The 27451-nt window shown below is 48.0% G+C and overlaps 1 protein-coding gene and 2 long non-coding RNA genes across 13 annotated transcripts in view; 2 read left to right on the plus strand and 1 right to left on the minus strand.

Moving 5' to 3' along the window:
- Window positions 1-2: 2 nt before the first annotated feature.
- LOC144378454 (uncharacterized) lies at window positions 3-3996 on the plus strand. The gene is made up of 2 exons (XR_013440106.1): window positions 3-269; window positions 409-3996. It is a non-coding gene; the product is annotated as an uncharacterized LOC144378454 (long non-coding RNA).
- A 4850-nt stretch (window positions 3997-8846) lies between these two features.
- Window positions 8847-18606, minus strand: LOC120886933 (uncharacterized). 2 transcript variants are annotated; one of them, XR_005730128.2, is made up of 4 exons: window positions 17215-18606; window positions 14598-14683; window positions 11764-12024; window positions 8847-10810 (listed from the first exon to the last, which is right to left on the minus strand). It is a non-coding gene; the product is annotated as an uncharacterized LOC120886933 (long non-coding RNA). The 2 variants fall into 2 exon arrangements; XR_005730122.2 differs by having other exon boundaries at window positions 8848-10810; window positions 14598-18602.
- A 559-nt stretch (window positions 18607-19165) lies between these two features.
- Window positions 19166-27451, plus strand: part of Brd1 (bromodomain containing 1) — a 69580-nt gene continuing 61294 nt past the window's right edge. For 3 of the 10 annotated variants that reach the window (XM_078052495.1, XM_078052493.1, XM_078052497.1), the window contains exons 1-2: window positions 19168-19317; window positions 22048-23428. In XM_078052495.1, coding sequence (XP_077908621.1) covers window positions 22062-23428 — 1367 coding nt within the window. In that variant the 5' untranslated portion in view covers window positions 19168-19317; window positions 22048-22061. Of the gene's footprint in view, window positions 19318-20044; window positions 21947-22047; window positions 23429-27451 lie in introns of those variants that run through there. The other 7 variants (XM_078052498.1, XM_078052499.1, XR_013440105.1 and 4 more) reach the window with 6 other exon arrangements.

Here is a 27451-nt window from a genome sequence, read left to right on the forward strand (position 1 = left end):
CGCGCAGGCGCCATCCCGCGCGCCCGCCCGCCCCTCCGACACGCAGGCGCAGTTTGGGCGGCGGCTGGCGTGTTCGCGGCGAGCTGATGGTGCGAGAGCGGTCTCCGCGGTTGTTTTCGGGGTTCGGCCGTTGGCGGAGGTCGGCACCCGCTCAACGGCCGGCCTCGAGACTTCCGGTCTGGTCGGCTGGGCGGGCCTCAGCGACCTTGGCTGCTGCCCGGATTCCGGCCTCACCTGTCCGCAGGCGGCGGGTCGGCGCGTGAGCCCAGGTGCGCCAGGTGCTCGGGCCGGCCGCTGCGCTGGGCGCCGAAGGGCGGGGCTGGCCGCGGCTGGTGCTGACCGCGCTGGGCTTGGGGCGTTAGTCCCTGTGAGCAGCGTGGGCTTTCAACCTAGTGTTTCCTAATTCAGGGTCCTGTGCGGAGCAGGTAGATTCTGCAGGTGGGTTTTAGCCCAGCGGTCCCTCGTTGGTGACATTTTACGAAAATGAGACAAGTTTGTTCACTTCCTCGGTCCTGACTGTAACGACAGGAAGCGGCTCCACCACTGCCCGCGTGGTTGAGTCCCGTTGGGACCTGCCCGCCTCCCCCCAGCCCTGGGAGTCCCTGCTCTGGCTGGACCCCTCCTCACACCCCGTCCAAGCCCATCCTGCTGCCTGAGTTGGCACGATCCTGGCTCCTCTTTTCAGAAGGTTGAGGGGCAGGTACGTGCAGTGGTAGGCGGCGCGCAGCCTGGAGTTTCACTGAAGCACAGCTGGGCCTGCTCCCACCGTGCAGGGCTGAGCTGGGAGCTCAGCAGAGACAGTACCCAAGACGCCGGGTCACTTACTGGCCTTCACAGAGGACGTTCGCCCACAGTCTTCCACTGCTGCTGACCGACAGGTTTCCTGAGTGTCAAAGCTCTCCTCTCTGCCCTCCCACAACCTCACCAGCCCTGGAGGAGGCTGCTGCTGCCCAAGGCTCGAGGCTTCATCTGAGGTGGAACTGTTAAGTGCTTAGAGGCAGACGTCCAGGCCCCTGCTTTAAACGTTCAGGTGCTCTCCAGCGAGGCTTTTCTGGGGAACCGTGGACTGGAATGGGCCTCCTCTTTTCAGGTAGAACCTACCAGGCCCTGCTCAGACTGCTCTGGAAAGGCTACCCCGATGTTCCCTGGGACCTCACAGCTCCACCAGATCGTTACCACGTCAGTGGGAGCCTAAAATCATGCCTTGTTTCCTTTTGTTTGGGGATAGACCCCGCTTTACCATTGAGCTGTGCCCTAACCCTGGTCATCATTGAATGAATGCCTGTTGCACCACATAGATGTGCACACGGCACTATGGACGTGTGACAATTAGAAAAATACATTTCACCTCTATCCCGAGTTTCTAGCAGAACTTCTAATTCCTGAGTGCTGGAGGCCATAGGAGTCTCTTCTTCATAGCTCCTAAGTTCCTTGAAGTTTCTATTTTTATTTATTTATTTTGGTTCAGTTGTGTGTGGGGCGGTGTTTGAACCCAGGGGCACTCAACCACTGAGCTACATCCTCAGCCATTTTTTATATTTTATTTAGAGACAGTGTCTCACTGAGTTGCGCAGGATCTAAGTTGCTGAGACTGGCTTTGAACTTGCAAACCTCCTGCCTCAGCCTCCCAAGCTCTCCCTTAGAATTTCTTGAATGACAAGAGCACCTAATGACACAGTTTTAGGTGATGAACTGGATGGCTTCAGGAGGGGGCTAGTCACCATAACAACCAAGCCCTCATGGGAAACTTGGACCTCCCAATGTGGTCCTCTGGGACTGCAGATTGAGTAAGCGGGATGGATCCTGTCTAGGTGATGAGGCCTTCATAGAAATCCCTAAATATGTGGAAGCTAAAAAGTTGACCTTAAAGAAGAGGGTAGAATAGTGGCATCTTTACCCTGGAAGAGTGTAGGGAGAGGTGGGAAGGGAAGGAAGGTCAGTGGGTACTAAGGAGCTGTTGGGCGGAGGAGTAAATATTCTGTAGCACATTAGGATAACCATGCTGACCGAAATGGAGAGAACCCTTCAGACAGTCAGCAGAGAGGGTTTGTGTTGCCAACAGAGGGATGACACATTTCTGGGGCCATAGATTGCATTGTTGGACAACCTAGTTGAATGTTTCACATTGAAAAAAATTTGTTTTGAGGGGCTGGGGATGTGGCTCACGTGGTAGCGTGCTCGCCTAGCATGTGTGAGGCACTGGGTTCAGTGCCTCACACATGCTAGGTGAAAATAAAATACAGATATTGTGTCCACCTAAAACTAGAAAATTAAATATTTAAAAAAATTTTTTTTGAAATAATTGTAGGCTCAAATGAAAGATCTCAAACTGTATTGATTCGATAGGGTCCCTGATCAAATTCCAACTCCCCCAGCCCCACCTGTGCGAGTTTGTGCTAACTTCTGCACAGTTGGGTCCCTTGGGTACAGGCAGGTCTAGGTCCCTAGTGGTCCCTTTGTAGCCACTTCCTGCTGGGTCACAAACCCTGGGCTTCACCTCATCTGTTTTTCATTTCTAAAGCCTCATTTATATAGAATCACATTATAAATAACTTTTGGTGATTGACTATTTTTGCTCAGTATAGTTTCCTGGAAATTTATCCACATTACTGCTTGTGTCAATAGTTGTTTCCTTTTGCATACTAAGTACTATTCCAGGTAGATTTAGCCATTCCCCTATTGAAGTATACATGGGTTGATTCCAGTTTGGTCTATCATAAAATTAGCTGGTATCAACATTCAAGTCCAAGTTTGGGTGGGAAGAAAAGTCTTCATTTCTCTGGAATAAGTGCCCAGGAACACAACCACTGGGTCATAAGGTAGTTGCATGTTTAGTTTTTGAAGAAATTGCCGAGCTGTCATTCACCAGCAGTGTGTGAGTGAGCAAGTTTCTCTACATTTTTGTTAATGTTCAGTGTTGTCACTACTTTGTATTTTAGTCATTTAAATAGCTATGATACTTTATTGTGCTTATTTATTTATTTATTGGTACCAGGGATTGAGCCCAGGGTCACTTAACCACTGAGCTATATCCTCAGCCCTTTTTATTTCTTTTTAAATTTTGAGACAGGGTGTAGCTGAGGGTAGTTGCTGAGGCTGACTATGAACTTCTGATCCTTCTGCCTCAGCTCTCCTGAATTGCTGGAATGGCCAGTGTGGGCCACAGCACCCAGCTTTTTACCCCTTTTAAAAATTGGATCAAGTGGGGCTGGGGACGTGGCTCAAGCGGTAGCGCGCTCGCCTAGTGTGCGTGCGGCCCGGGTTCGATCCTCAGCACCACATACAAACGAAGATGTTGTGTCCGCCAAGAACTAAGAAAAAAAATAAATAAATGTTAAAATTCTCTCTCTCTCTCTGTCCCCCTCTCTCTCTCACTCTCTTAAAAAAAAAAGAAATTGGATCAAGTGGGTTTTTTTTTATTATTATTATTGTTGGATTTGAGGCCTTTCTGTAACAGAGGGTGTGTTTAGAGTCAGGGTCTCACTGAGTTGCCTAATGCCTTGCTTTTGCTGAGGCTGGCTTGGAACTCTTGATCCTCCTGCTTCAGCCTCCCAAGCTGCTGGGATTATAGGCATGCACCACTGGGTCCGGCAGGTTTTAAATTTTAATGAGGCCCCATTTATCAATATTTTCTTTTACAGCTTATGCTTTTGTTGTCAAGTCTAAGAAGTTTTTACCTAGTCCTAGATCTTAATGTTTTTTCTAAAAGGTTTAAATGTTTGGAGCTAATCTTTGAGAGCTACTGAGGTCATTCATGGTTGTCCTCCCCATCCCTCTTCTCTCCCCTCTTCCTACTTCTTCCCTATACATGTTTGACTGCCCCAGTATAATTTATTGAAAAAACTTCATCCCTTGAAATGCTTTTCTGGGCTGGGGATGTGGCTCAAGTGGTAGCGTGCTCGCCTGGCATGCGTGCGGCCAGGGTTCGATCCTCAGCACCACATACAAACAAAGATGTTGTGTCCACCGAAAACTAAAATAAATATTAAAAAATTCTCTCTTTCTCTTTCTCTCTCTCTTTCTTTAAAAAAAAAAAAGAAATGCTTTTCTGTGTTTGTCAAAGGTCAATTGGATGAACTTGTGCAGGTTAATTCTGGGTGTCTCTTTTTGCATTGACCTTTGTGTTTAACTCTTCGCCGACACCTCACAGTCTTGGTTACAGAGCTATAATAAAGAACTTTGTTCATCCTCTTCAAACTGTTTTAACTATCATTCTGTATACATTTTAGAATCAACTTGTTTGTGTCTTCAGAAAATTCTTGTTGGGATTTTGATGGAAATTGTATTAAACTTGTATATCAATTTGGAGAAATCTGGCATTTGTACTATTTTGAGTCTTCCAATTTATGAATTGGAATGTCTCTTCATTTATTTAGACCTTTGATTTCTTGATTTCTTTTTTATTTTTGTTTTGGTAGCAGGGATTGAACCCAAGCATGCTAAACTACTGAGCCACATCCCAGTCCTTTTTAATATTTTATTTAGAGACAGGGTTTCTCAAAGTTGGCTTAGGTCCTTGCTAAATTTCTGAGGCTGACTTTGAACTTGTAATCCTCCTGCCTCAGCTTCCTGAGCCACTGGGATTACAGGCATGTGTCACTGCATGCAGCAATACAATTGATATATTTTTTTTAATGTTTGCTTATGTACTGAGACCTGCTGAATTTGTCTGTTCTGGGAGTTTTACTGGTGGTTTCTTTAGGTTATTTATATAGGTACTAATGTCATTTGCAAATAGAGACAATTTAATTATTTCTTTTAGAGGTAAATGCCTTTTTCTTTTTTTCTTTATTACACCAGCAAATGTTTCCAGAACTATAGTAACAGTGTAGGGAGTGAAATCCTTACATTCTTCCTGGTCTTAAGGGGAAACTGTCAATCTTTTGCCCCTAAATATGTGAGATGTAGGATGTTTGTAGATCACATTGAAGCTATTCACCTCTTCTACCTCTGTCTCCCCTACCCCCAGGTACATGTCAGGTATGTGCTCTACCACTGAGCAGTATAAACCCAAAGCCCAATTCCCCTCTTTTCTCAGTTTTTATCTTGAATTAATGTTGGATTCTGTAAGGAATCAATTAATACCAGTTTTTTGTATCAATTAATATGACCATGTGATTTTTCTCCTCTGTACTGTTAATATGCTAAATTAATTTATTTTTATTATTGAACCAGTTGTGAGCCTCAGAATAAACCCCATTTGGATATAGTGTATGATTCTTCTTATATCATATTTAGATCTATAGTAAGATTGTGTTAAGAGTATTTTGTGTGTATACTTGTTGAGAGCCACAGCCCAGTCGGGATGATGCCTGGCATTTTTGCCAGATGGAGTGGTTGAGAGGTGATGCCAGGGAGCCACTAAGATGATGATAATTAAGTTAAGCTGTGTATAATTGCTGTGACTGGATGATGCTTGATTGAAACAGGCTGTGTATTCAGTTGTATATTAGACCCCTGCTGTCCGGCAATAGGGCGGCTCCTGCTGCCTTGGGCGCCTGCTACTTTTGAGTTCTGAGTTCTCAGTTGAGTTCCGGTTGAGCTCTCCCGGGGATTCCTGGAGAGTTCGCATTGGTTGGTGAGCTTCCTGTGGAGGGAGTTCCAGTTGGGGTGTGGTGTTCCTGAAAGGGCCGTGTGGGTGGCGTTCACAGGAGTTGGGGCAAAAAAGGAGTTCCTGTTTGAACCTACAAGTGCCATGTGGCGGCTTGGTTATTTTGTGCCCGCGACCTTGGTGTTGTCAGCACCAAGCTCTAACCAACTGCCAGGTGTCATCGGCTGTGGCTCTCAACATCTACTCATAAGTGGTGTTGGTTTGTAATTTTGTTTTTTGGTAATGAACTGATTTGGTTTTGTTATTGGAATACTAGCTCCATGAAATGTGTTGGGATGTGTTCCCTTCTTTCCTATTTTCCGAAAGAGACTTTTTAGGACTCATGTTTGTTCTTATTCAAACGTTTGGGAAAAGTGTCCAATGAGACCGCCCAGACCTGAAGGTAGGTAGGTTTGTTCATTCCTTTCTCCTTTATTTCCTTCCTGCCCTCCCTCTCCCTCCCTCTCTTTGTTTCTTTCTGCCTTAAATTTATGGATTCAGTGTCGTTAATAGTTGCATGGCTCTTAAGTTCTCTATGTTTTTGATGTATTGCGCTAGCTTGTGTGTTTTTGTGGGATTGATTCACTTCATCTAACTTGTAAATTTATGTGTGCAGAGTTGTTCTGTAGTATTGCCTGATTATTGGTGTCGGTAGGGCCTGTAGTGGTATTTCTTGTTTCAGTCCTGATACTGATAATTTTTCTCTTCAGAGAAACAGAACCGATAGGAACCAACACTTGCATCTTCACACATAGGCATAGGTCTGTATGTCCACTGCCAGCTCTCTTTATAAAGATATGGAGACAGAGATGGTGTTTGGGGGTTGCTGGGGACTGAGTGAGGACTTTTCAGGTGCTAAGCACACACTCCACCACTGAGCTACAGCCCAACCAGAGAGATTTATTTAAAAGAATTAGCTTATGCAATTATGACTTGCCGAATCCACAAATCCAAATTTTTTTTTCAGTACTGGGGATTGAACCCAGGTGTGCTTTACCACTGAGCTACATTCCTACATCCCAAACCCCTAGAAAAAGATTCTTAAGACAGAAACTTAGATTATTGCTTTCAGACATATCTTCTTTTCCAAGATATGCATTTAGTGCTGTACATTTTCCTCTTACCACTGCTTTGGATTTTTTATATGTTGTATTTTGTTTTAATTAAGTTCAATATTTTCAAATTCCTCATGCCTTCTTTTTTGAACCATGCATTATTTAGAAATTTGTTGTTTAGTTTCCAAGTATTTGGAGTCTTTTTTTTGTGATCTTTCTGCTAGTGGTTCCTACTTTGATTCTTTTATGATCAGATAACACTTTGTATTGTTTCATTTCTGTTAAATTTGCTGGGGTGTAATCTGTGAGCCAGGGATGTCTGTCTTGGTGAATGTGCTGTGGTTGCTTGGTGAGAGTGGACTCTGCTGTCATTGGTGTTGTTGGACCCTGTGGTTGACAGTGTTGCAGAGTTCTTTGACGTCTATTGACTCTCTGTCTAGTAGTTCAGTCCTTTCAGTTGCTGAGACTGGGGCAAAAAAAGTCTCCAGCTATAATTCCAGGTTTCTCTGTTTCTTTTTTCAGCTCTTTGAGTTTGTGTAGTTTTAAGTCTGTGTTTGGTGCATACCTTTGTAGGATCATATCTTTCAAATGTGTTAATCCTTTTTTCATTGTCCCTCTTGTACCTAGTAATTTTTCTTTGCACTAAAGTCTATTGTACATGATTTTTTTTAAAATTTTTTTTTAGTTCTCGGCGGACACAACATCTTTGTTGGTATGTGGTGCTGAGGATCGAACCCAGGCCGCACGCATGCCAGGCGAGCGCGCTACCGCCTGAGCCACATCCCCAGCCCTGTACATGATTTTAATACATAAAAATAAAAATATGTGCATTATGATTTGGAAATCTGTGTTGATACAGGAGTGCTCAGATCCTGGTCTTTTTGATCCTGATCTGTTTCACCCCCAGAGGTGCTTCCTGAACTCTGCAGAGGTGAAATGACTGAACTGTGAGAGCTGCTGGTCGGGACTGACGGGGTGGCACTGGAGGAGGGGGTCATGGGGGTACCCGGAGGGGTGCATCTGCCCTGTGGTCCCTCCCCCCACGCTGCTCTCTGACTCTGGCCAAGAGTGACGCAGCTTTCCTTCGCTTCCCTTGTGACGGTCACCACAGCCCAGAGCAGTGGAGTTGGCTGTAGGTGGACTGGGCTCTGAGACCATGAGCCTAAGTAACTTTTCCTCCTCTGGGTTTTATTATCATTATTTTGATTTACTACATTTTTCAGTTCTATAATTTCCATTTGGTTCTTTTTGAAAGATTTTTTTTTAGTTGTAGACAGATAACAATACCTTTATTTTATTTATTTGTTTGTTTTTATGTGGTTCTGAGGATGAACCCAGTGCCTCCCATGTGGTAGGCAAATGCTCTACCAACTGAGCTACAACCCTTTTGGTTCTTTAAAAGAAAAAAAAACTTGCGGTTCTTTTGGTTAAGATTTTCTATTTTTCATGTGTTCCAAGATTATTTACAATTGCTTGTTGAAGAGTTGTTTTGGGGCTGGGGTTGTAGCTCAGGGTGGAGCACTTCTCTTGCACTTGTGAGGTACTGGGTTCGATCCTCAGCACCACAGAAAAAATAAATGAATAAATAAAATGAGATATTGTGTCCATCTACAATTTAAAAAATATTTAAAAGAAAGAGTTGCTGTGTGTGTGTGTGTGGGTGCTGGGGGCCTTGTGGATGCAAGGCAAGCACTCCACCAGCTGAGCTATATCCCCAGCCCTTGCTGAAGAGTCTTTGTGACTACTGCTTTATAACCCTTGTCAGACACTTCCAACTTCTGATTCATTTCAGTATTGACATGTGTCAATTGTCTTTTCTCATTAACGTGTGAGTTCTAGCTTGTAGCACAACACGTCATCTTCTGACGACAGTCTGGACGGTAGGCATATGTAGGAGGCAGGGACTCCTCTTCAGCCTTCCCTGCATCTTAACTAGGAGTTGAGCAGTGGCTCTCAAGGTGGTCTGGCGTCTTGATCCTGGTCTGTTTCATCCACAGAGGTGCTTACTGAACTCTGCAGACACTGCCTGTGGTGCTTCTTGGGCTGCCCAGAGCTGGTTGGGAAGAGGAAAAGTGGCCCAGGTGGCCCAGGGCCCCAGGGGTCCTGCCAGCTCTGCTCACTTCCCTAGGGGAAGGCACTTGGGCTTTCCTCACCCTGGGGGGAGGCAGGGAGACCCTGGGTCGGACATCTCCTGCCTCTGGCTGGAGGTCAGGCGGTTCCAGTCGGCCCTGCCTTTGAAGCTGGGTGGGGATGGAGGCTGCAGGCCTAGCTCTGGTCAGCCAGCTTTCCTCCTCCAACTATTTGGGGTCCTGTAACTGTGTCATTTAAAAGTCACGTTTAGCTGGAGGAGGGGAAAAAACTAGTCCACACCATTTACTCCTGAACAAGAAGTCTCTGGTCTTATTTATTTATTTTTTTGAGAGTATATTCTTTTTTTTAATATATACATTTATTTTATTTATTTTTATGTGGTGCTGAGTATTGAACCCAGGGCCTCACATGTGCAAGGCAGGTGCGAGGCAAGCGCTGTACGACTGAGCCACAACCTCAGGCCCTCTCTGGTCTTATTTTAAAATTATGTTTATGTAATTATTTATCCAGTGTGTTTAAAGTTTTTAGTGTTGCTGAAGCACAGCATGCACTCACATGCTCCCCGAGACGTGTGCAGCTCTGTGGCATCAGCACTCTGGAGGATGTGCGAGCCTTCCTGCAGTGTTGTGGACAGTTTTGTGAGTCACAGACGAAGCCACTGCCCTCAGCATCGCTCCCCATCCCTCCCTCCCAAGCTCCTTCCATAAACCTGTTTTACAGATAAACCTGTTTTACACATTTGCCGATTGGGAACGTTTCCCATAGTGAGTGGCTTCTCTCACTGAGCAAGATGTTTTCAAGGCTCATCCACGTCACAAGTTCATTCGCTGTTATTGTCAAGTCTCATCCCATTTATATGCACACCACACTTTATTTTGTTTTTACATTTTGGCTTCTTTGAGTGACATAGCCGTGGACCTTTACACATAGATTTCAGATGAGACGTGTCTTCTTTCTCCTGGGTGAGTACCTGGGGCAAAAGAGTTGTGTTGGATGCGAAAGGAGCATCTGCTCCTCCACACAGCAGCAGCATCACCCACCCAGTCCCCCGCAGTGTGAAGCCTGCAGCATCCCCAGGCCCTGGCCGATGCTCGCTACCTGGCGAGGTACCCTGGCGTCTCAGTCCTTGGTGGCTGATGCTGCTTAGGGTCTTACAGGTGCTCATCGGCCATCTGAATATCTTCTTTGGAGAATCGTCTGTTCAAGTCCTTGGTTCAGTTTTTAGTCACTTTGTTTTTCATTGTTAAGTTGAGGGCTTTGGCTTTGATTCTGAGGGAGACGGTGAGTCAGGTAGTGTCTCAGCACAGAAGTGACAGGATTTGCTGGGCTGTTGCATAGAACAGAGGTGCCAGGATGAAGCAGAGTAACGGGGTCCTGGAGAGAGACAGGTGGGAGGTGGTGGCTCACCCTGGGGAGCTGGTCACAGAACTGGTTCTGGACACACTGTGAAAGGGGAGCCCCAGGATTTCCAGGTGGAGCTGACCCGGGTGTAGGGCCTGCCCCTCTCTTGGGAAGTGCGAGGGTGCCTGTGACTGACGGGATGCGCTCATGGCAGACCTGAGACTGAGCATTTTAAAGTGGTAGATGCTCCTTGTCTCAGAGTTCTGGAGGCCAGAAGCCTGACACCAGGGTTGGCAGAGCTGCCTCCCTCTGAAACCTGTTTAGGAGGGTCCTTCCTGCCTCTTCCAGCTCCTGTGGCTGCCAGTCCTTGGTGCTCCTGGGTCACCCTTGGCAATCCTCCAACCTGATGCCACACATACCACTCCAGACTCTGTCTCCACCCTCAACGTGGCCATCTTCCCACTGTATATCTGATCCAGAAGACGCCAGTCATTGGGTTAGAGCCCACCCCGTAACCTGACCTTGATACATATGCAAAGACTCTACTTCCAAACCAGGTCACAGTCACAGGTACTGTAGCTGAGGACATGTCCTTCTAGGAGACATTCTTTCCATTACAGAGGGGGCATGACGGCGTTGCTTGGGGATGAAGGTAGAAGCTGAGCATCAGGTTGTTTTGAGAGTCCCATCAGATTTCCCAAGGGGGACGCTGAAGGGTGGCTGGATGTAGGATCTGTCAAAGCATAATTTTCAAAAAGTTAAAAATATGACTCATACAGCTCTTAACTGAGGATGCATCAAAGATTTATTTAATCCCTAATGAGGAAAAGCAGTGTGAGGGTGAGGCTGGTTCAGAAGATTAGAGAAAGGGAAGTATTTGTAGTGTCTGAAAAAATGCTTGGTTGAGTAAGCCAGCTGATTTACGTTAAAAAAAAGAAACTTGGTTAATGCTGTATAGGACTATGAAACTGTAATCTTTTCAACCAGACGAAACAATTTCTATCACTCATTACTGAATTAAATCATTTTGCATTGCCATCAGACCAGGATAATTTTACTTAGTTATCTGTTTTCTACAAGTTAAAGTTTATCCTTGCTGAGTTGTAAAATATCATAAAAGTCAAGTTAAACACACCCCAGGAATCAGAACCCCTCCTTGGCAAGTCTCGTAGACTGCACTCAGCCTGCCACTGAAAGCACACAATCCCATCCTTGTGCATGGTCCTAAATTTTGGAGAAGTTTCCTTATTAGAGCTCCCTTATGATGACAGTCTCCATAGGTCTGACCGTCACAAGGCAGCCGTCTTGTGTGCTGACCTGATTCACAGATATATAAAAGTGGTGATTGACATGTACCAACCTCCCTGTTGGGGCACATCTAAGCCATCCCTTACGCAAGACCAAGGCCAGAAAATCAACTCTGTCTGGAGATGTCATCTTAAAGAATGTAGGATTGAACCTCTATTATACCTGAGATCATTTTTTTTTTTTTTTTTTGGTGGTGGTGGTGGTGCTGGGATTGAACCCAAGGCCTATGTGCATGCCAGGCAAGCACTCTATCAACTGAGCTATATCCCCAGCCCTGGTTTGCTCTTCTCATCCTGGGATAGGAAACTGAGCCAAGCTAAACGCCCTCAAGTTGGTGTGCAGTTCTTGAGCAGGTAGGGAGTGTAGGTGAACTCTTACCTTGCTGAGGGCCTCTGTGTCTATGTGGTTCTTGGCTTGCCAGGGAGCATCTTCTTACCACTTGAGTGGCTGAGACTGTACACCAGAGCTCAGATGGCCAGCTGGAGCCGGCTGAGGGCGGCGTGGGCACAGGTCCAACACATACTCTGCAGCCCTCATTTCTTCAAGATGGGTGTGTCATGTGGCTCACATGAAATATATTCTCAAGTACGACACCCTTGTGAGGCCTTGGTTGCACAACCGATTTGTCTTAACTATTTCCTGGTAAAAAAGGAGGACTGATTTCCATTGCAGCTATTGTGAATTGCTAGATTTCTATTAAAGTAAAAAGTAAACATTGTTTTTCTGAATTTTTTAAAAGATCCTCATTTTGTTTATTTATTTTTATGTAGTGAGGATCTAACCCAGTACCTCACAAGTGCAAGGCAAACACAGTACCGCTGAGCCACAACCCCAGCCCCTGTTTTTCTGAATTCTGAAGTGAGAAAAATACTTAAGAATGTTTCATTTGTTTGTGAAATAGTCTATTAAAGATAGGTCAAGGGGCTGGGGTTGTGGCTCAGCAGTAGAGTGTGCACCTAGCACGTGTGAGGCCTTGGGTTCCATCCTCAGCACCTCATAAAAATAAAGACATTGTATCCAGCTAAAAAATAAATATTAAAAAATAGGTTAATAAAAAGAAAAAAAGGCTTAATCTTATTCATGCCAGAAAATATAACATTAAAAAGAAAAGAAAAACAAACCATCAACACCCTGCTCCTTTCCAGCAGATCTAACAGGTCGGAGAGGCATTGAGGTCCCGTGGCCAAGCCTTTTTTTTTTTTTTTTTTTGGTGATAGGGGTTTAACCCAGGGGTGCTCCAGCACTGAGTTACATCCCCAGCCCATTTTATTTTTTATTTTGATACAGGGTCTCCCCAAGTTGCTTAGATCTTGCTAAGCTGCTGAGGCTGGCTTCAAACTTGCAATTCTCCTGCCTCAGCCTCCTAAGCTGCTGAGATTCAGGTATGCACCACTGCTCCTAGCCCACAGCCAAGCTTTTAACTGGTGCATGAAAAGGGACACTGGGGGTTGCATTTGGAGTAAATTTCTATTTGGTATAGCCCAGTGATGGTTACATACAGGGAAACTGAGTTAAGCAAATGCTTACGAATTTCTTACTGTTGAAAGAGTCATAAATATAGAAAGGGAGGAAGGACAGAATCAGAAATATTAATATGAACTCTTTTTTTTTTTAAACAGGGGGAGAGAGAGAATTTTAATATTTATTATTTTTTAGTATTTGGCGGACACAACATCTTTGTTTTTGTTTGTGGTGCTGAGGATCGAACCCAGGCCGCATGCATGCCTGGCAAGCGCGCTACCGCTTGAGCCACATCCCCAGCCCCTAATATGAACTCTTAAGAATTATCAATGAGGGGCTGGGGATGTGGCTCAAGCGGTAGCGTGCTTGCCTGGCATATGTGCGGCCTGGGTTCCATCCTCAGCACCACATAAAAACAAAGATGTTGTGTCTGCCGAAAACTAAAAAATAAATATTAAAAAATCCTCTCTCTCTCACTGTCTCTTAAAAAAAAAAAAAAAAAGAATTTTCGTCAATGACACCATCAGGATATGTGCGTGTGTGCGCACATTCGGGTGTACATAGGCATCTCCCAATTGTTCCTGCTGAGAGTAAGTGGAATCATCCTTCATAGTCTTCTGTGACTTGCTTCTTCCACTCAGCTTGCTGTGGCTGAGATTCAGTCATATAGTTTCAAGTGGTGGGATCCATTCATTTTTGGTGCTGTGTGCTGTTCTGCTGTATGGAGATACCTCTATTTATACATCTTACAGTATGAGGACATTTGAATCTTTAAATTTTTTTTTAAGTTGGAGATGGATACATTTATTTACTTTTATGTGATGCTGAGGATCAAACTCAGTACCTCACACATGCTAAGCAAGTGCTCTCCCCCTGAGCTACAACTGCATCCCAATATTTGAATCTTTTCTCTAGTATTTTTTGCTATTAAAAACAGTGACCCTCAGGGCTGGGGTTGTGGCTCAATGCCAGAGCACTTGCCTAGCATGTGTGAGGTACTGGGTTTGATCCTCAGCACCACATAAAAATAAATAAAAAATAAAGGTACACTGGGGATGTGGCTCAAGCGGTAGCGCGCTCTCCTGGCATGCGTGCGGCCCGGGTTCGATCCTCAGTACCACATACCAACAAAGATGTTGTGTCCGCCGAGAACTAAAAAATAAATATTAAAAATTCTCTCTTTCTCTCTCACTCTCTCTCCTCTCTCACTCTCTCTTTAAAAAAAATAAATAAATAAAGGTACATCAACAACTTAAAAAAAAGTGAAGCTCAGTTGGTAGAGTGCTTCCCTTGCATGTATAAGGCCCTGGGTTCAATCCCCGCACCAAAAAACCACAAAAACAAAAACAATGCTATCTGAGCATGGTGGTATATGCCTATAATCCCAGCAGCTTGGGAGGCTGAGACAGGAGAATCGTGAGTTCAAAGCTAACCTCAGAAACAGCGAGCGAGGCGCTAAGCAACTGAGACTCTATCTTTAAGTAAAATACAAAATAGGTTTGGGGATGTGGCTCAGTGGTTGAGTGCCCTCAAATTCAGTCCCTGGTACCCCCCCCCAAAAAAAACCACCCAAAAAACAACAGTGCTGCTTTGGACATTGCAGGCATGGAATGCCCTAGTAATATATATGGACTTATCCCTCCACCTGGGAGTGGTTTTCTTGGGAATCTTGCTCTAGGAACCTGGCCACCATCCTTCAAGGGAGTCCCCACAGCCCTCAGCCCACCAAGATACCAGCCACGTGAGTGTACCAACTCTGAAGTAGTCGCTCCAGCCAACAGTAGCCACTGCTGCATGTAGACAAGCTGTGCTGTTGAGTCCTGCTCAGGTAGTGGATCTGGGTGCAGAAGGAATGATTGGTGTTTTAAGCTACAGAGTTTTGGGGGTGGTTTGTTATGCAGCAATAGATAACTGATACACATGACCAATTTCAGTAGGTAATGTCATGTTATTTGCCAAGATAATTGTACCCCTGGATATTCTGGCCAGCAAGTAACATGCATTTAAAATGCTCCATCCTCTAGCATCACTGCATATTGTCAGACTTTAACATTTGTGCCCATTAGGTGTGCTCTTAGTTTGCATTTCCAAAATTATTCAAAAGATTATTGGCTCTTTTCGTATTCTCTGCAAGGTACCTGATTATTATGAAAGTTTCCTTGCTTATTATCGATTTTGCCCATCATTCTATTGAACTGTTTCTTTTCAATGGTTTTGAAAGAGTTCTTTATATATTTTGGATGCCAATCATTTGCAAGGTATGTTGCACATACTTCTAGTTCCTTTTCTTAATTCTCTTCCTACTGTTTTAAAAATAGGACTCATTCATCCCATACTTTTATTTTTGATCTACATCAGTTTTCAGGTGTATTTTCTCATAAAGTATAATTTTTATTCCATTCCTGAATTTGTACAAAGTAACGGAGGTCTTTGCTGGGTGCATGCCTATCAGCAGCTTGCAGCAAGATTGCAAGTTTTGGGCCTAAGCAACACAGGCAATAAATACATAAATAAATAAATAAAGCTTGGGATGTAGCTCAGTGAGAGTGCCCCTGGGTTCAGGCTCCAGTATTGCAAAAGTATCAAAACTATCAACCCAAAACCCCACAAAGTAATAGACTTTCCTACTAATAAAAGAAATGAATTCTAAAGCACTTGAGAAATTTGGGCCAAGTATAGACAAATGCCAAAAGTGGGCTGACAATGAAATAATTTGTTCTTTGGTGAAGAAAATAAATTTGGATACCAATCAGGTACATGTCTTTTTTTTTTTTTTTTTTTTTGGTACTGCTGGAGATTGAACCCAGGGCCTAGTACATGCTAGGCAAGTGCTCTAAAATTGAGCAACATCCCCAGTCCTTTTAAAAATCGTATTTGGAGACAGGTTTTTGTGAAATTGTCTAGACTGGCCTTGAACTTGTGATCCCCTTACGTCAGCCTCCAGAGTAGCTGGGATTGCAGGCATGAAGCTGAGTAATTGGAATTATAGGCATGCACTATCATGCCAGCAGGTTTATGTCTTATCATAGCATTAAACGATATTTATATTCCAATCTTAAAAGTCTCTGTCTTTTAATGGATTAATTTAATTTAATCACATTTTTGATTACTCAGTTGTTTGAACTTATTCCTGCCACCTCATATTAAGCTCCTCATTTACTTTGTCTTTTATCTTTTCCCTGTTTTGGTGTCAGTTTTTCTTGGTTTCATCTTTTCCTCTCATTTTGAATGTTCTAAATCCTATTTTTATTTTTTCTAGTGGAAACTTTGATATTTTAACATTTTAAGTCTTTTTCCTATCCATTCTAAAATCCTCTAAGAAATACAAGAATTTTGGGGCACTTTCACTTCCTGTTGCCTCCTTTCTTTGCCATGTCATGTTGACTTCATCTGGGATTTTTCTCCTTACTACTACTGATTTTAATAGTCCAAATTGGTTTCTTTGTTGACATTCATGTTTCATTCTTGGATTCACTTTTCATTTTGCTAAGGTATCATTATGGTTTAGATATGAGGTATTTCCTAAAAGCTCATGTGTGAGATGATGCAAGAAAGTCTAGAGGTGAAAGGATTGGGGTCTGGTGTCTTAACCTAATCAGTGAATCAGTCCCTTGATACAGGGGGTCAACTGTAGGCAGGAAGGGTATGGCTGGAGGAGGTGGTGATTGGGGGCATACCTTTGGGGTATACTTTTTTTCATGGTAAGGGGAGTCTCTCTCTCTGCTTTCTGGGTGCCATATCCCCAGCCACTTTCCTCCATCCCACATTTTTGTCACGATGTTCTGCCTCATCTCCTTAAGGAATGGAGTTGGCCATCTATGCACTGACACCCCTGAAAACATGAGCCCTCAAATAAGCTTTTCCTCTCCAGATGTTCCTGTGAGGTCTTTGGTCACGGTGAAAAGCTGAGTAAAACAGGTATTGTATTCTCTCAGTACTTTTTTAGAGAGGTGTTGTAGTAAACTTGGATGTTCATGGGCTGTGAATGCTGTCTTGCTGCTTCACCGTGTTGAACTATTAAAATCTTGACAATTCCTCTTCCATACAGTGTCTGATTAACTCTAAAGAAGATCCTCTTTTCTGAAGGCTTCTTAAGCTGGTGTCTTTGTCCTTGGAATTTTAGAATGTCACTGTGACATGCCCGTGTGTGTGACTTTTTTTCTTCACTCCTTTGGAACATCACTCTTTTGTCTGAGTAGCCTCACCTTGTCTCTATCTCCTGTTTTGTGAAGAAAGGTTTCCTGTCTTTTCAGGTTTTCATGAGACTGTCTCATTTTCCCTCGTGTCATGGGAGATTCTCTAGCTTGTTGGTTTGGATCTGTTCTCCCCAAGGTGGAAGGAAGAAAGGTGCAGGCCTAGTGCACTTACCTCCATCTCCCTGGCACATTTAGTCTCAGATAAGCAGACACCTGTGGAGCAGAGACAGTGTTTGCAGTTCCTGGTTGGGTGCTGTGCCGTAGTCAGGGCCCCATGGCTGGGCCTGCTTTCACCATAGCTGAATTTTGTGTTTGGAGGGATTTCCAGTTTCTGGTCCTTCTGAGCCAGAGAAACCTCTTCCTTATGGATAGGAAGGTGGGACTTTGCTCAGGACTGATCACTGGGTGACCCTGGCTGTGGTGCTATGTCTTTACTTCTGGATCTGTACTTTGGGTGCAGTGGGGCAGGAGTGCTGGCCAGCCACAGGACTGTGGGGCTCCAGCTCCCACCTGGATTGCTTAGGTGAACGAGGCGACCCTGCTGCTATAAGGCTGTTGGTGGAGCATCCTGAGCAGTGGTCCTGACCTGCCTACCATGTGGAGGGAGGTCTCTCTGGCTCAGAATGACCCAACCTCTGTCCTGGGGTGGACAGACCCTCTTTCTGAGGGGCTTGCCCTAATACCACAGATAGGGCTCCCCACCCTGCTAGGAGCTCCTTCAACACCATCTGTACCAATCACAAATGAATCCTTGAAAGAAACGGAAGAACCATCTAGGTTTCTCATTTTGAAACATTTTGGGACTTAATCTTAGAATGAAAGTCACCAATAAAACCACTGAATTAATTTAAGAGCTTAGGCCAAAGTAGAAGCAGCCAGTTGAAGTCCAAGGTGCAGGTGTCCTAGCTGCTCACAGGGTGTTTCTGGACATCTTCAGTGGGCTTATCAGATCCCAGTGGGGGTCACAGACCTGGAGCCTGGTGTGCCACACTCTCAAGGGAGGTCTGGGCTGGAGCACAGTGCCCTTTCCTCTTGCACCCTGCCCACCCGTCAGTGATCCTCCACTCCTAGTCCAGCCTCCCTTGCCCCAAGTCCTGGTTACTGCCACCACTGAAGGGCACACTCCCAGGGGTTTGACCCTCCCACAGGGATCCCGCTTCCTAGGCCCCCTCCGTCCCTCAGAGCCACCTCCCTAACCCTGAGGCCCCCAGGTGGAATATACCCCCCTTGGGCTTCACCCCTCAGCAGCCTGCTGGGGACCCCGACTTGTGGTGCCCGCTTAGTCCCTTCCATAGGGACCACCAGTCACCTTGCATTCTCAGGAAGTCGCTCCACCTCTCAGGAACCCCCTCTGGTCACCCCACACTGTGAGGACCCCCCAGCTCCTTGAGATCAGCCTCCTGGTCCCCCAGGACCCTGTGCTCCATCCACCCGCAGCCCCTGCAGCCACCTCGGCCCTCTCAGGTCCTCCAGCCACTTCAGGTCCCCTCAAATCTACTCAGGTCCCCTCATCCACCTCAGGTGCCCCTGGCCGGCCCCCTCAAGTCCTCTCAGGTCCCCCTGGGCCCTTCAGGTCCCCTCAAGTACCCCTGGCCCCCTCAAGCCCTCCCGTCCCCCTTATCCCCCTCAGGTCCTCTCGGGTCCCTCAGGTCCCTCGGTCTCCTTAGGTCCTCTTGGGTCCCTCAGGTCCCCTCAGGTCCCACAAGTCCCCTTGGCCTCCTTAGGACCCCTCAGGTCCCCCTGACCCCCTCAGCCCCCTCTGGTCCCCCAGGTTCCCTCAGGTCCCCCTGTCCCCCTGTCCCCCTCAGGTCCCGCAGCCCCTCACCCCGCCGTCCCCTCGGTCCCCTTCCGCGCGGCCCCGCCCCCGCTCCTCCCGCCCCGCCCCTCCCCCGCGGCGGCGGCCCGGCGCGCGTCATGGCGGCGGCGGGCGGGGCGCGTCTCGCACGCAGCGCGCCGGGCGGAGCGCTCGCCGCATTGTTTGCTTCGCTGGGGAGCGAGCGGCGGTCCGGCCGGCGTCCGAGCAGCCCCGCGCCCGCGCCCGCGCCCGCGCCCGCGCCGCTCCGGCGGCCCCGAGCCCGCTGCCGCCGGCGCCCCACCCCCGAGCCGCGGCGCCCTGCGGGCCCGGAGCCGCCGCGGCCGAGCGCGCCCCGGAGCCCGGCGGGGCCCGCAGCGCGGCCGTTGGCGGAGCAGCCGCGGCGCCATTAGCGCCGCCTCGGCCGCGCCGGCCCCCGCGCCCGCCCGCCCGCCGGGCTCCCGCGGCCGCGGCGCCCAGAAGGTGAGTGGCGGCGGCGTCCCGGCCCCGCGGCGCCCGCCTCCGGCCTCCCGGGCGGCGCTGCCGGCGCCATGTTTGGCGGCGGCGACGGCGGCGGCTCCGCATTGTCCGCGGGCGGCCGGGCGGGGGCGGCCGGGCGGGGGAGGCCGGGATCGGGGCCGGGGCGGGCCGCCGCGGAGGCCGGGATCCGGCCCGGGAGGCCGGGCAGGCGGGCGGCGGCCCGGGAAGCGGAGGAGGCCGCGGCGGGGCGGCGGGCGGGCGGGCGGGGCCGGGCGGGAGGCGGCGGGTCCCGGCGCTGCCCACGTCCGCCCGGCCCGCGCCGCGCCGCGCCGCGCCGGCCCATTATGTAACCGCCGGGCCGGGCCCTGTGCGCCGTCGGCCCCGCGGAGGCAGCCCGCTCTGCCCAGCCGGCCCGCGGGGGAGGCCCGGCGCCGCTGCGCGGGAGCCGGCGCGACGCGCGGCCTTTGTGGGCCCGCAGCTTCGCGGGGAGCCGGGGCGGCCCGCGCCGGTGTCGGCGGCCCGGGACGCTGGGCGTGACCCGCCTCCTGCCGAGTGGCGCGCCCACGCCGGCCGGCGCCTCGCCCGAGGGGCGCCCCGTGGCGGAGGCCCGCGGCCGCTCCGGGCCCGCAGGAAACGCCCGCGCAGTGGCCTCCTGCCCGCTGGGCCGCGCGGGGCCTCGGCGGCGGCGCTCGTCGGGGGCGGGTCGCGGCCCTGCGGAGCGCCCGCAGGGCTCGGGTGCAGGCCAGGCTCAGGCGGGGGCCTGGGAAATGACGAGGCAGATGCGGTCGTGGCCACTGTGGACGGTGCTCCAGTGCCCGCTCTTCTCTGCTTCCCTGGTCACGGTTGCACTTTGGGACCACAGAGCTGCTGGGAGCGTGGAGGGTGGGGTTGAAGGGCCGCTGGCAGTTAGAGCCACTTGGTACTTTGTTGTAGAGGAGAAAATTGCACATTTTCTTTAGTCTGGTGAGTGACCAGCTGTTGCTTCTGCCTCACCTCAGTGATGACACATTAGGCTGACCCTGGATGCAGCATCCATCCAGCTCTCGCCTCAAAAGCAATGGCATGGCCTGCTGCTGGAGTCCAGTGCCAGCTGGGGTGCCTTTGCTGGCAGCTGCTTGGGAATCCAGGTTTGAATTTGCATCTGGAGGCCCCCTCAGATGCAGGTGACTTAGAATTTGACTGATCAGTCTTTGATGTCCTCTCTAGGAAGTTGCTATCTGATTTCTATATAAAATGCAGGTTTTTGCAACCCGAAGGGTCTGTCTTTAAAAGTGCATTTAGTATTTGCAGGATTTTGCTTTTTGGCCTTAGAAAGTGAAGTCTGTTCTTTGAGGGGATTTCCTGAAGATCAGCTAGATCGCTGAAGCTGTGACTTCACACTCTCTCAGGTACCTGATGCTGGGCTTTGCTGATGTAGGCTTCATCTTGAAGTACTTGTGAGTCAGTCACTCAAAAGTCATTTTGTTCCCTGTTAGTAACATGTGGTTGTGTGTGTGGGGGGGAGGAGTCTGAACAGTCCTTGTCATTGTTGCCTAAGGTGCTGCCTTGTTTGGCAGGCAGAGGCCTAGAGTTGGCATGTCTTCACATGAGGTGCCTAGACATCAAGCCATACTGGGGAAAACTGGAAGTAGATGCAGTCAGTGACATTTAAACAGTAGAAGTCTCCACCACAACAAGGTGGAGGTATAGGCTGATAACTCACTGGTTCTGCCTACCTCTGAAAAGAGCAGATTCTGATAAACTTCTGTGGCCAAAACTTGGCCACCTGAGCCAGCAATGGGGACCCTCAGTGTATGTGTAGGCAGTGTGGGGCTTTTGGCAGTATGGGGTTTGGGAGGGTCCACTCTTGCTGTGGAGCAGGAGCTGAGCATCTTACTTGCAAATGTGTCAGGAAGAACAGATGCCCTTTGGCATGTTGTACATAACTGGGTTTATTTGAAAGAAAAAAAAGAAAGACAAGGTCTAGTATAGTGGTCAAGCCATGGCTGAAAAGTCACCCTGAGGGGAAGGGGCAGGCTGGCACTGTCTGCAGAAGCTGCATTGGGCCACCCAGAGGTGGTGATGTCCCCACAGGCCAGTATAGGGTTCTTTTGGGTCCTGCTGTGGCTGGTGGCCCTGATCTGGGTGTGTGTATGTGGAGGACGTATTTGTGGAGAGGATGGACAGGCTTACATTGTTGGGACATGAACAGAAGCTTCTGGCTCCCAGTGGAGGTGCTGTGAGGACTGTGGGCTCACAGGGGTACTCTGCTGGGCAGCAGTGGAGAGAGGAGTTTATAGGGGGCCTTTGTTAGGACCAGGTAGCCACTGAACATATCTACCTTGTAGCCACAGCCTCTGAGCCTGGTGGGCTCAAGCTCTGTGCATGGGTTTCCCAGTGGGTTGTCTGTACACCAGAATAACACTCCTGCATATGTGGGCTGGATCCAGGGCCGCTCTGGAGTGCTTGTTGCTGTTCTCTGGGTTACCTTTGGCTTGGTCTAAAAAGGTAACTGGCTGAGTGGTGGGGATCAGGGCCCTTGCTGTCCTGTACTGCCTCCCCACCTGCTGCCATTTCCAGTCCTAGGACACTCTTGAAGTGTAGTCATGACTCCTAGGAGTAGGAGTTTGGAAACTTCAGAAGTGTGTTAACTGTGAGTTCATTTTGGGGGCGTTGCCCCTGAATACTTGTGTGCTTTTCTCCAGTCTCTTGTCACTCTACAAGGAATTAACTTTTCCTTTGATTCTGTTTCAGGTAATTATTGCCAAATGAGGAGGAAAGGACGATGTCATCGAGGCTCTGCAGCGAGGCATCCTTCCTCCCCATGCAGTATTAAACACTCTCCCACCCGAGAAACGTTGACGTACGCTCAAGCTCAAAGGATGGTTGAGATAGAGATTGAAGGGCGCTTGCATCGGATCAGTATTTTTGATCCCCTGGAGATCATATTGGAAGATGACCTCACTGCTCAAGAAATGAGTGAATGCAACAGCAATAAAGAAAATAGCGAGAGGCCACCTGTTTGCTTAAGAACTAAGCGTCACAAAAACAACAGAGTCAAAAAGAAAAATGAAGCCCTTCCTAGCACCCATGGCACACCGGCCTCAGCCAGTGCCCTTCCTGAGCCCAAGGTTCGGATTGTGGAGTACAGCCCTCCATCTGCGCCCAGGAGGCCCCCCATGTACTACAAATTCATCGAGAAGTCGGCTGAGGAGCTGGACAACGAGGTGGAGTATGACATGGATGAGGAGGACTACGCCTGGCTGGAGATCATCAACGAGAAGCGAAAGGGTGATTGTGTCTCTGCTGTGTCGCAGAACATGTTTGAGTTCCTGATGGACCGCTTTGAGAAGGAGTCATACTGCGAGAACCAGAAGCAGGGGGAGCAGCAGTCCCTGATTGACGAGGATGCTGTATGCTGCATCTGCATGGATGGGGAGTGTCAGAACAGCAATGTGATCCTCTTCTGTGATATGTGCAACCTGGCCGTGCACCAGGAGTGCTATGGCGTGCCCTATATCCCTGAGGGCCAGTGGCTCTGCCGCCATTGCCTGCAGTCCCGGTCCCGTCCCGCGGACTGTGTGCTGTGCCCCAACAAGGGCGGTGCCTTCAAAAAGACGGACGACGACCGCTGGGGCCATGTGGTGTGTGCCCTGTGGATCCCAGAGGTTGGCTTTGCCAACACGGTGTTCATCGAACCCATCGACGGTGTGAGGAACATCCCTCCGGCCCGGTGGAAATTGACGTGCTACCTCTGTAAGCAGAAGGGCGTGGGCGCCTGTATCCAGTGCCACAAAGCAAACTGCTACACAGCATTCCACGTGACATGTGCCCAGAAGGCTGGCCTATATATGAAAATGGAGCCTGTGAAGGAACTGACTGGTGGTAGCACCACCTTCTCAGTCAGAAAGACCGCTTACTGTGACGTCCACACGCCTCCTGGTTGCACACGGAGGCCTCTGAACATTTACGGGGATGTTGAAATGAAAAATGGTGTCTGTCGTAAAGAGAGCTCAGTCAAAACGGTCAGGTCCACGTCCAAAGTCAGGAAGAAAGCAAAAAAAGCTAAGAAAGCGCTGGCTGAGCCCTGTGCAGTCATGCCGACTGTGTGCGCCCCATATATTCCCCCACAGAGGTAAGCGCGTTTGAACGCTGGGTGAAGAGTAAGCCTGGAGTGGGGGACCTGACCTGAGGGTTCACACCTGCAGAGAGCCCTGCCAGGTGGCCTTCCCACTTTGTAGTAGTCAGCTAAAGTGCCTTTTGGGGGCAGTGGTATTGTAAAAGACTTGTGGAGGATTTACAGTTTCCTTCATGCCTAACTGGTCTGCAGAATAAGCCAGATACGGTCATGGTAACGATGGCCACACTAGTGTTCACTGCATCAAGAGCTCTGCCTCATGGTGGCTGCCATCCCTCAATTGGTTGGAAAAGTGAAACTGATCAATAAGGCAGCTCCTGAAGTGGAGATTAGAATGGATTTATGTCGAGAGTGGTAGCTGTGGGGAAGGAGATGGTCTTCTCCGTCCCGCTGTCCTGTTTTGTGGCAGGACATTTTTCTGATAATTTCTTTCTTTCATTTTTTTTTTTTTTTCTTTTGGTTTGGGTGGTGGGGAATTGAACCCACGGGGCTTAACTACTGAATCGTATTTCCAGACCTTTTGTTTTTTTAAATTTTGAGATGATTTTACTAAATTGCTTAGGGTGACACTAAATATTAAAGCTGGCTTTGAACTTGTGATCCTCCTGCCTCAGCCTCCTGAACCTCTGGGTTTACAAGTGTGCACCTCCACACCCAGCAGATAGTTTTCTTTAGTAGTGCAAACATTGCTTGATCCATAGAAGTGCTCTCTGATTAGTGCTGGTTCCTGGTGGTTGGAATCTAGCCCAGCCCTGTTCTTTTATGTGACCCAGGGGTTGTTTCAGATCCTCCTGTATATGTCTTGGTCTATCTCCATCTCACAACTTGTATCTTCTTGACCTGTTCTTGTTGTTACTGACTTGCTCTGTTTGTTCCCTTATCTTGAAAAATGCTCTTTGCCAGTGGGCCTGATGGCCACCCCTGTAATGCCAGCTACTAAGGATGCTGAGGTAGTAGGATCATGAGTTCAAGGCCAGCCTGGGCAACTTAGTGAGATCTTATCTCAAAATAGAATAAAATTTAAGAAAAGCATTTGGGTGGGCTGGGGTTGTGGCTCAGTGTTAGAGCGCTTGCCTAGCACGTGCAAGGCCCTGGGTTGATCCTCAGCACCACGTTAAAGAATAAACAAATAAAACAAATATATTTTTAAAAAAGGGGGAGGGGATTGATGCTGTAGCTCAGTTGTTGAGTGCTTCCCTAGCATGTGAGGGCCCAGAGTCCGGTCTTTTGGTACTGCCAAAAAACAAAAAAAGGCTCTTTGCCTGCGAATATAAGGTAAGTGAGTGGATGAGTTTTACACTGGAGCCTGTGAGTGACAAGAAAGCACTCCTTTTCCAGGTGAACCTGGTTCCTTTTGGACCCGCGTGAACACTTCCTAGAACTTTGAGGAAGTGACACAGCTTCTGTGTAGGGTGTGGGCTTCCGAACAGTCTGGTCAGGTTGGTAATGCCTAGAGACAGTGAGGTGCAGAGGAAAGCTGTTCCTACAGGTGTTTTTATGGTGTCTTGCAAACTGCTTTGTTTTCAGATGGGGCACATGCATTAATAAAATTGTACTTTTCTGCGAATGAATGGAAAATAGACATGCAGGATATTTTTATTACTAAATGTTTTTGACATTGAATGTTGTTAGCCTTATGTGTTATTTCCCAAGGTTTGTAGTGGTTTGAAGTTATTCATGCTTATCAGTACACTGTGATTAATGTGCCGCAAGTGTACAGCAAGCTAGCTCACTGGCTGGGCTAGGGGTGTGCTGGAGTCTTCCACTTAGAAAACAGGTTTCACCCTAATAGGAGCGAAGACTAACTTTGTATTGGCAGTTAAGAGTTTGAAAATAATTTCTGTAAATGTTGTTTTATTTCACTGATCTTTTCCCCAAATGGTTTCTTAGCGCAGAGCTGTATATAGTCATTACAGAATCGTAAGTTCAAAGTGAGTAAAATGTGTTAATAGTCCCTCTCCTTCAGAGAAGACCCCTGTCAAAACAAGGTGCCTGTCTTTACAGATCAGTCAGCCTGATCTGAAAGACTTTAACTGGGATTCCTACTTGTGAGTTAGAAATGATGGGAATGTATCAAGAGCCTTTGTTTAAGAGGCCTAAAAATTTCAGCTTAACCAAAATTGAAGTGAAACACAAATGCAGTCTCCAAAAGGGAAAAACTAGCAGTGCTCCTTTCTCTGACTAGCATCATAGGATTACCTGCTCCAGGTGAGGGCAGAGCCTGTTGGCATTTCACATCCCAGTCCTGTGGTTCCCATTGTTTAGGTTTTGGGACAGCAGAGCCCATCAGGTGGGCAGGGCTGTGGACAGGAGAAAGCATTGGCAAGGGGAAGGATGTGGGCACTCCTGGCCGTAGTGGCCAGGGCTGCTTTGGATCTGAATATTTCAGAGTAGATGGTGGGACTTTGCAGTCTGGGTGATATCTGTCCGTTCGTCCTTCCTTCCTTCACCAAGTTTAGAAAGAAACATCCAGCTTTGAGCAGAGACAGAAAGGCACACCTGAGCAAGTGTGTTTGGGGCCTTACCGTCTGAGTGCCAGGTCTCCCAGAGATGCGGTGTTTCAGGCTACCTTGCCCTCTGGGACAGGTTCCCACTTCCTGTGCTCTTCTTGTATAAGATGTGAAGGGCAGGCCCTGAGCACTGTGATGGGTGTTGTTGGAGACTGAGGTTTGCTGGCTGCTGCCCATGGCTGAGTTTGCAGCAGATCTGGTGGCCCTTCTTAAGCCCGAGATACTCCCTTGGTGTTTTTGCACCCTTGGTTGGGGTTCCATGTGCAGTTGTTCAGGCTTTGCATTTCCTTTGGCCTCTGGGTCCAGAGCATGTGTTCAGATCAGCTCAGAAGGCCTATCACATGGAAGGAGGACACAGGCCTGATCCATTGAAGTGTTTGTTTAGAGATTTTAGAGAAAGTATCTTCCTTATATAATTTTCTAATGTTTAGCATTTCAATATCACAAAGATGGCATTTTATTTCTCTTAAGCTATAGTTTGTGAACATCATAAGGATATTCCTGGCTTTGCCTACCCATTGGGGAACTTCCTCTGGAGTTGGTGCTAGAGGGGCTGTTTTCATCGGTGGCTGCCCAGATGACTCATTGGGAGCTCTCTGGTGGCACCTGCCCCAGCCCAGCTGTCGAGCTGCTTGGCCTTCTCTGTGTGAGGATGTACTGTCTTCTGCTCTGATTGGACATTGTGGGTTTCTTATTGTTATGCCTGCAAGGGTCTCAGCCTTCAAGCCTGGTGGGCAGCTGCAGAGGTTTTGGAACAATTGTGGCAGTATCTCAAGAGTCATGCTTCCTTGTTTCTGTGTCTTCCTCACTTTTTTTTTTTTTTTTTTTTTTTTGGTGGTGCTAGGGATTGAACCGAGGGCCTTGTGCATGTGAGGCAAGCACTCTACCAACTGAGCTATGTCCTCAGCTCCTTCCTCATCTTCTAAGAAAAGGTTTCCAACACAGAAACAAGAATAGGTATGTGCCACTAAGTGGCGGTGCCATCTGAGAAATATGTGTCAGTAGTAATCCTGTCCTTGTTCTACCATCAGAAGCCTGGATGGTTTGGGTCAGTCACGTGGTAAATGAGATATGAGAGGCTGCAGCTGATGCATTCTATTCTACTACAAACTTTTTTTTATAACAAGGATTTACTCCAAAATAATTGTTAAGAATATAGTTTAGTAAATACACCAGCCAGTGATGTTGCTGATTTTCACGGACAAGTACTAAGTACTGTGCATGCCTGTATTTGCTGTACTGTGACAAGCAGTGCAGCAGGTTTCTTTACACCAGTGTCCTCACAGACAATGTGATGATGGATGTGGTGGCACATGCCTATGGTCTCATCTATTGGGCAGGCTGAGGCACGGATTCTAGGCCAGTCTGAGTAACATAGTGAGACCCTGTCTTCAGGAAAAAAAAAGTGACCATACTATGGGAACTGGTCATAGGAATTTCCAGTCTGTTATACTTTTATGGAACTATCTTCGTATGTGTGGTCCCCAGTGACTGAAATCTTATGCTCTGT

Source organism: Ictidomys tridecemlineatus, chromosome 6 (genome assembly GCF_052094955.1).
Source record: "Ictidomys tridecemlineatus isolate mIctTri1 chromosome 6, mIctTri1.hap1, whole genome shotgun sequence".
Taxonomy (NCBI): domain Eukaryota; kingdom Metazoa; phylum Chordata; class Mammalia; order Rodentia; family Sciuridae; genus Ictidomys; species Ictidomys tridecemlineatus.